At 31.0% G+C, this 7960-nt stretch overlaps 1 protein-coding gene across 1 annotated transcript; it reads right to left on the bottom strand.

Annotated features, from left to right (window-relative positions):
- Positions 1-6840: 6840 nt before the first annotated feature.
- On the bottom strand, positions 6841-7641 carry LOC121230636 (uncharacterized). Its single transcript, XM_041115687.1, has 2 exons — positions 7283-7641; positions 6841-7001 (listed from the first exon to the last, which is right to left on the bottom strand). The coding sequence occupies exons 1-2, from the start codon at positions 7538-7540 to the stop codon at positions 6915-6917; spliced, it is 345 nt and encodes a 114-aa protein (XP_040971621.1). The 5' UTR covers positions 7541-7641; the 3' UTR covers positions 6841-6914.
- Positions 7642-7960: the final 319 nt, after the last annotated feature.

Below are 7960 nucleotides of genomic sequence, written 5' to 3'. Positions count from 1 at the left end.
TTATATATGTTTGAGCATAATGTTATAATCATTTGGTATGGAATGGTTAATCACTATCATAATTTGTGCTATTTATGCTAAAAGGGCTAGTTGAATCATGGAAACTATGAAATAGGTAAAGTCTACCTTAAAGGCAGATGCTGGCAGCAGCAGTGATGTAGATTTGGGAAAATCACTAAAAATAGTAGGATTGGAATTAAATAATGAATAAATTATTTAAACGAACCTTGATGAATCTATTTTCATAGGAAAGTAACGAAACGATCATATGGACAGCATGTTAAGAGATATTTAGGTTCTCGTGAGACAGGGCCAGAACGGTTTCTGGATTCCCTGTTCCGACTTTGGAAATTCATTATAAATTAACCAGAGATAATTAGGAGTCATGCCATATATGTATAGATTCCTCTCTAAGTCTAGTTTCTATAGAAACAAACGGCATCAGTATTGAAGCTCTGTGCAGGGAGATATCCAAGTCGTAATGCGCAAAGGTCAGTGTAGTCGATCCCTGTAACATGGGAGACTTTGACTAATAAAATGTACTAATTTTCCTAACCAAAAATTCTAGAAAAAAATATGTAGATGGACATATGAGTCTAGTTTCAGGGAAAATTTACGGAACTGGATTTCGAGTTTCAGAACTCAAGATATGATTTTTAAAGCGACTAGTATGCAGACTGGTAGCTTGTCTGGGAAATTTTTTTTAAGTGGTTTGAAGTCTGTTAACACCTCGTGTTCGACTCCGGCGACGGCCTCGGGTTCGGGGTGTTACAATATTGCTTTGTTACTTCTTTTTACATTCTTGGGTTGTCATAAGCTTTTGTTTGCCATTCATCTAGTTCATCGAGTTGCACCATTCTTTCTTCATTTGTCCATTGATTTATATTACCTTGAATAGAACATAGTTCTAACATGTCTTCATGAATGATTTCCTACAAAAAATATTGAGCCACATGATTACTAACATCAACAGAATAACGAGTATCATATTGCTCACTAGAAACTCTCACAACATCACGTGCTTGAAAAGTAACCTCTTCGTCACCTACCCTCAACACAAGTTCACCATTACCCACATCAATAATAGTTCTAACAGTGCCTAAAAAGGGTAAACCTAAAATCATAGGTACCTCAATATCCTCATCCATGTCCAATATAACGAAATCAATAGGGAATATAAATTTATCTACTTTAACAAGCGCATCCTCAATAATACCCCGAGGATACTTAATTGATCTGTCAACTAATTGAATACTCATCCTATTGGGTTTCGATTCCCCAAGACCAAGTTGTTTGAACATTTTATAAGGCATTAGATTTTATACTAGCACCTAAATTAGCCAAAGCTTTTTCAACATTTAAGCTACCGATAAAACAAGGGATAGTAAAACTCCCTGAATCTTTCAGCTTAGTGGGTAGCTTGTTTTGGATAATGGCTTAGCATTCTTCATTTAGCTCCACAGTAGACAACTCTTCTAACTTCCTTTTATTTGTTAACAGCTCCTTTAAAAATTTTGCATATTTGGGTATCTGCGAAAGAGCTTCAATAAAAATTAAGTTAATATGTAATTATTTAAAAAGTTTAAGAAATTTACCATGTTCATTCATGTGGCATTTCTTCAAATTTGCCAGATATGGAATTGGTGGTTTGACCACCAGGTTATGCTCTTTCTTGCATTCATGAACCCTATCATTTTTCTCAATAGCTTCTAGATTTATCTTCTTTTTAGGCTCGGCTAACACCTTTCCACTTCGAAAAGTGATCGCGTGGACTTGCTCTTTTGGGTTGCTTTCAGTGTTACTAGGTAAACTGCCTTATTGTCTCTTCGAAATCAATTTAGCAAGCTGTCTAATCTAATTCTTGACGCCTTATAATGGATGTATGTTGATACCTCAAATTTGTTTTAGTGTTCTGGAATCTAGTTTCTGACACTGAAATAAATTTAGTTAACATCTCTTCCAAATTCGACTTCTTTTCTTGCTGATAATGTTGTTGAAAACCCGAAAGAGGTTGTGACCTTTAATTTCCTTGACTACTCCAAGAAAAATTCGGATGATTCCTCCATCCTGGATTATAATTGTTTCTATAGGGATTATTCTGAAGTATAAGATTATTACCCATAAAGTCGATTTGCTCATGCTCCATGCTAGGCTTGAAGGGAAAACATTTCGAATTGGTCATCCCTGCTCCAGTTGTATCACATTTCATTACCAAATTCACATGTTTACTAAAAATCAAACCATCAATTTCTTTACTAAGAGCTTCCACCTGACTCGCAATCATAGCAGTTGCATCTATATTAAAAAAATCAACTACCTTGGTAAGCTTTTTTCTTATAACTTGTCACTGATAGTTATTCAGTGATGTCTCCTCAATAAACTCATGAACGACCTCAGATGTTTTATTATTCAGTGTTCTACTAACTGCTGCATCAATTATCTGCCTAATCAAGGGATTCAAATAGTTATAAAAAATTGGAACTTGAAGCCACAAAGGTAATCTATAATGATGACACCTTCTCAAAAGATCCTTAAATATCTCACATGTATCATATAGTGTCCCAAGCTCAAATTGAGCAAAAGAAGAGATACCATTCCTCAATTTGGTTGTTTTGGTTGGTGAAAAGTATTTCAACAAAAACTTTTCAATAATTTGAGCCCAAGTAATGATGGAACCCCGTGGAAGTGAATTCAACCACTATTTCATCTTGTTCCCTAAAGAGAATGGGAAAAACCGTAAGTGTATGAAATTATCAGTAACGCCATTGATCTTAAACGTGTCGTAGATCTCCAAAAAGTTAGCTAAATGAGCATCCGAATCTTCATTTTGCAACTCATCAAACTAAACACATTGTTGCATCGTCTGAATTGTGTTTAGCTTAATCTTAAAATTATTTGCAGTAATAGTCGGTCTAACAATACTCGATTCAGCCCCAATTAGGATGGGCTTAGCAAAGTCATACATAGTACGAGGAGTAGGATGTTGCAGATTACTAGGATCAATATCCATCTCTATAGTAATGTCATTTTTCTCTTGATCATTTATGAAAATCTGTTGTTGACCTTACCTTGCTTTTCTAATCTCTTTTTGATTTCTACGACTAGTCTTTTTAATTTTACTATAAAAAAACTAATTATTCTAACATGTTGCCTCTAGTCATAAACCAAGGAAACCTGAAAGAATCAAACAAAAGAAAAATTAGAATTTAAAAATTAAATTAAAAACAAAAATATTAAAATAAAAATAAAAAACAACTCAATTAATAGAAATAAAATTTTCCTGATATTCTAGTCCCTGTCAACAGCGCCAAAAACTTGATTGTCCTGAAACTAACTAAAAATTTGACCAAGGCAAGTGCACCTATCAATTGATAGTGTATAGTTATGGTAAGCAAAGATATTGTTCCCACGAGGACTACAAGTACTAGCAATTATCGTCTTTCTATTATTTAAGCGAATAATTCAAATGATCAATTAAAAACTAAAATTAACTAATTTAATTGACTAACGAAGGTGACAAAGAACAGAACACGAAAATAATCGAATAACAATCAAGAAACAAAACAATACCTAGGTAAGAATCCATCTAAATTTCATCTGTCATTATCAATCTAAATTACACAATTTCTTTACTTAGCACCTTGATCCATAGAGATCCTTAAATTATGCTAATACCTCTTTCGAGCATAAGAGCGATTAATTATAGGTTGATTAATTGAAATTTCTTTCTAATTAAAACCCCATATTATCACATTAACTCGTACGATGGATTCCCCTATTAAATTTTACTCTAATTCGATAGATTTATGCCATCCTATTTCTAGGATTGCATACAACTCCACTCAATTATGCAAGATTTAATCTTAAACAGAGTCTATTCAACCACTGATTTAAGCACATCAAACACGGATTAATACTCTAGAAATATCAAACTAAGAATTAAGCGACAGTATCCATCATATGGTTTATCTACCTTAGGTATTTAGAAAATTAGTTCATGCTTGAAAATAGAAAAAAACTCAAGATATAGTTTAACCGAAAGTAGTAAAGAAACTCATGATAACTTCCTAAGAATTCAACTAGAAATCTTCAATCTTGACGGAAATCTGCTTCAAAACCGCTTTAATGGTGTTTTTCGAGTTGTTTTCTTCATTATTCTTTTATAGCTCCCTCCTATCTTCTTATTTTTGTCATATATACTAAGTCTTAAAATGCTTGAAAAACTAAAAATCACGATTTTTCACTGTTCAGTACACAATCCCGTGAAATTGACATGACCTACAAGATGCTCACGATCGTGTGGTTTGGCAATATGAAAATGTGTAGCTTGTATGGCTCCTTCAACTTGCTCCAATGCTTCGATTTTCGCTCCTTTTACTCCCAAGTGATCTATTAAGCATTAAAACATGAATTTAAAGGATTAGAAGTATAAAATTCACAATTAACATCGAGTAATTACCCAAAAACGTGTTAAGAATGAAGTTAAAACATATTACTTTTAGCACTTATCAAGAACCAATCTATGTTCTGTATTACATATAAGAAATGTATGATAGACATATATTAGCTAACAGTGTTGATTGAAAAAAAAATTCAATTAAAGTATACTAAGTATGTCTTTACTCTGTAGGGGAATTTTGTTTTCAATCATACTAGTTTTTAGAGAGATAAGAAATGGCTTATCCAAGTTTGAATTGAGAATTTAATGTGAATAAGGATTAAGTATAATGATTTATTTGCCTCTCCAACTTTGTAAGAAGAAAAGCCATTTTAGTCTTCCATATATTTTATTTTTTTATTTTTTTATTTTAGCCCTTGAACTTTCAATATTATTAAATCTCTCCAAAATAGATGGAAATATTAATGTTTGTTAATTTTGTAGACATAGTGGTCCATGTCTATATCACATCAACAATTAATTAATTTTTTTAAATATCAAAATTATTTTTATGCTTTTTTACTTTTTAAATAATTTATTATGAATTTTTTTGAATTTTTAAAATTTTTAAATATTAATTAATTGTTGACGTGATAATTCACGTGTATGCTACATCAACAAAATTAATAGACTTTAAATTTTTCATCCATTTTAGGGTGATTTGATAAATAACGTAAATTTAAAGGCTAAAAAAGATGAAAAATTAAATGAATGGTTAAAATAAATTTTTATGTTAGAGAGGATTATTATCTTAGTAACTAATTGATAAATGATAGTAACTTTTAGTATTATATGCATTACACAAGATTTTGTATATTTAATTTTTAATTAATTAATTAATTAATTAATATATTCTTTTATATGCAATTAATGTAAAATTATTAAACATAATTAAAATATGACAACTATTTCGATAATTAATTCAAATCATACTTAAAAATTTAAATGAAGATAATAATGAAATTTTGATTTCTTTTAATTACTAATTGAATCAAAATATCTAAATGTAGAAGGTTGATGCATTCAGTTTATAGTGGGAAGTCAGGGGAGGCAGGGGTCACATAAGCACCTAATAAGTAAAATTCAATTTTTTTTCCTATAAAAATAAATATTTAATTTAAATATTTTTAACATAATATATTTAGTTTTGTCTCTTCCCAAATTTTACAATTTTATTTTAATTTCCTAAATAAAATTCCTAGCTTGCTCCTTGAATAAGTCTTAATTTTTTTAAAAGGATAAGTTTTAATTTTATAATATTGAAATATCAATAAAAATGTACTTTGAACAACTTAAATGATAGTAAAATTGTAATTTAATATATATAAGTGTAATTTCAATTTTATAAAATATTTTCCAATCTTCAAATTTTTGTAATAAAAATAATATATTATTATGATCTAAACTTAGTTTCAAAATGGCCAATAAAAAACATTTTTGTTGATTTAAAAGTTTTTTTTCAATCTCATGCTATATATATAATTAGATTTCATCATAGGTCGGGTTAACTTTTAAGTTCGAATACTCGCTCAAAAAGTGGGAGGATTTAAGCAAAAATATAGACCTGAAAAATGAGCTTAAACAAAATATAAGGCCCATTTTCTAAACGAGCTAAGCCTCAAGTAAGATTTTTTTGCTCGGCCTGACTTGAATTAGCCTAAAAAAATTTCACTACTATTTTTGTTGCCATTTTGGTGTTGTTTTGCTACAATTTTGCCATCATATTGCTACTATTTTATTGTTATTATTTGGATATTATATAACTCTTATTTTATTATTAATTTTGTTACTATTTTAAATATTTTTGTTTGTTAAGTTGCAACTATCTTAGTGTTATTTCAGTATAAATATTTTTTTAATGCTTTTTCAATTTGTTGGTAAATATTTATTTTAACATTTTTAGTATATTTGATGTATTATATTTTTTAAATTTATTTTTATATTAAAAATTATATAAAAAATTTAATACGGGTGGGTCAGCCGGATCAAGCTCGAGTTTAACATTTTTATCTAGTTTGGGCTTGAACAAAATTTTAGGCCCATTTTTTAGGGCTGAACCTAGAAAACGGGCCTCAAATTTTGCATTAGCTCAGTCCAACCCATGATCAGGTCTATATATAATCTATCCTTAAGATAAAATTCTTAACTGAGTTGTCTTGACTTGTATGGAACAATAATTAAAGTTCTTGTCAAACACTTGTTTGCATGGGTTTGAACCGTATTACCCCTATCCCCACTCCTATTATTGTATAAAAAAAGTTTTAACTAAGTTAGTATCATAAGTTAATTGAGTTCCATCTCAATAAAGGGAATGTAAAATAATAATAATAATAATAATAATAATAATAGATAAGTGGAGAAGCCCAAATTTGCTGGCCTAGTAAAAATAATAACCCAATCACAAATGGGCCCAAAAATTAAAAACCTAGCCCAAACAACATTAACATTTTTGGCAGAAAGTTGCCTCCCCCAAACCCTAGCGCCGCATGCCTCGCGTGGTCTCCTCGTCTGCCACGCCTCCAACGCACGGCCACGCCTCCAAACCACTGTCGGCCACGGCCACCTGCAAGAAGCCAAGTAGAAATAAATAAATAGAAAATAAACAATTGTAATCGGTTATAAAACCGAAAATCTCACCATTGCTTAGGGGGGATTTTCTTTGAAAAAGATAACAGAGATTAGAAATAAAAAAGAGAACAAAAGGTTACTGTTTTATTCTTCTTTTTTCTTCGATTCATTCATTTATTTTATTTATTACCATTATTTTTTTTATTTTTTTAAATATGTTCTAAAAAACTTTTAATAAAAGAAATCAAAAACAAAATAAGGAGAAGAGAAATTCACCGGAGTTGGCCGTGACCACGCCGCCGGTGGGGTTTCTCCTTCATCGTCGACCACCAGTCTTTGTGGCTGTGGCGGTGGCGCTCCAAGTGCTAAGAAACCCAAGGGTTGGGTGCTTGAAAGAAAAGGGGAAAAGGTTTTTGAAGCTAAGAAAGGGACAGAGGCTAGAAGGAAAAGTTTGCTCAAATGCATCAAGTGAAACGACGCCTGTTTGATGGGGGAGATCTGTGCATGCTTTGCCCTAATGGGTAATTTATGCATTTAGTCCCTCCATCTTGCGTTGAAGTGCAATCCAACCTTTTATTCCTTTTAGACTTGGGCTGCGAATTTTGTTTCTGCTTCAATCAGGTCCTTTGACCATGTGTGCCCTTTTGCATTGAAACGCTGCGCACAAGGGGCTTGGGATATTTCTTCCTTCGCTCCCTGATATTTTAGCACGTTGCAAATCAGTCCCTCGTTCCATCTTTTAATTTTTTTATATCCCCTTTATTTTATTTCTGGTTTCAATCATGCCCATTACCTTTTAACCCCAATTTTTGTACATTTTTAAACTGTTTCTTTTATTATTTAAGATTTTCTTTTATATGTTATTTTATTTTAGACTGTTTTAGATTAACTAATATTTATCTCAAGCTTTTTATATGTTATTTATCTTAAATACATGTGTTTGCATTATCTATT

The sequence above is a fragment of the Gossypium hirsutum genome, chromosome A06 (assembly GCF_007990345.1).
Source record: "Gossypium hirsutum isolate 1008001.06 chromosome A06, Gossypium_hirsutum_v2.1, whole genome shotgun sequence".
NCBI lineage: Eukaryota > Viridiplantae > Streptophyta > Magnoliopsida > Malvales > Malvaceae > Gossypium > Gossypium hirsutum.
Note: the sequence above shows the minus strand (reverse complement) of the source record. Positions and strands in the feature narration are given on the sequence as shown.

Coding starts and splice junctions, on each gene's coding strand:
- LOC121230636 (XM_041115687.1), bottom strand. CDS start 7,540: ATGCATAAATTACCCATTAGGGCAAAGCATGCACAGATCTCCCCCATC. Junction 7,002..7,282: donor CGTGGTCACGGCCAACTCCG/GTGAATTTCTCT, acceptor GGCTTCTTGCAG/GTGGCCGTGGCCGACAGTGG.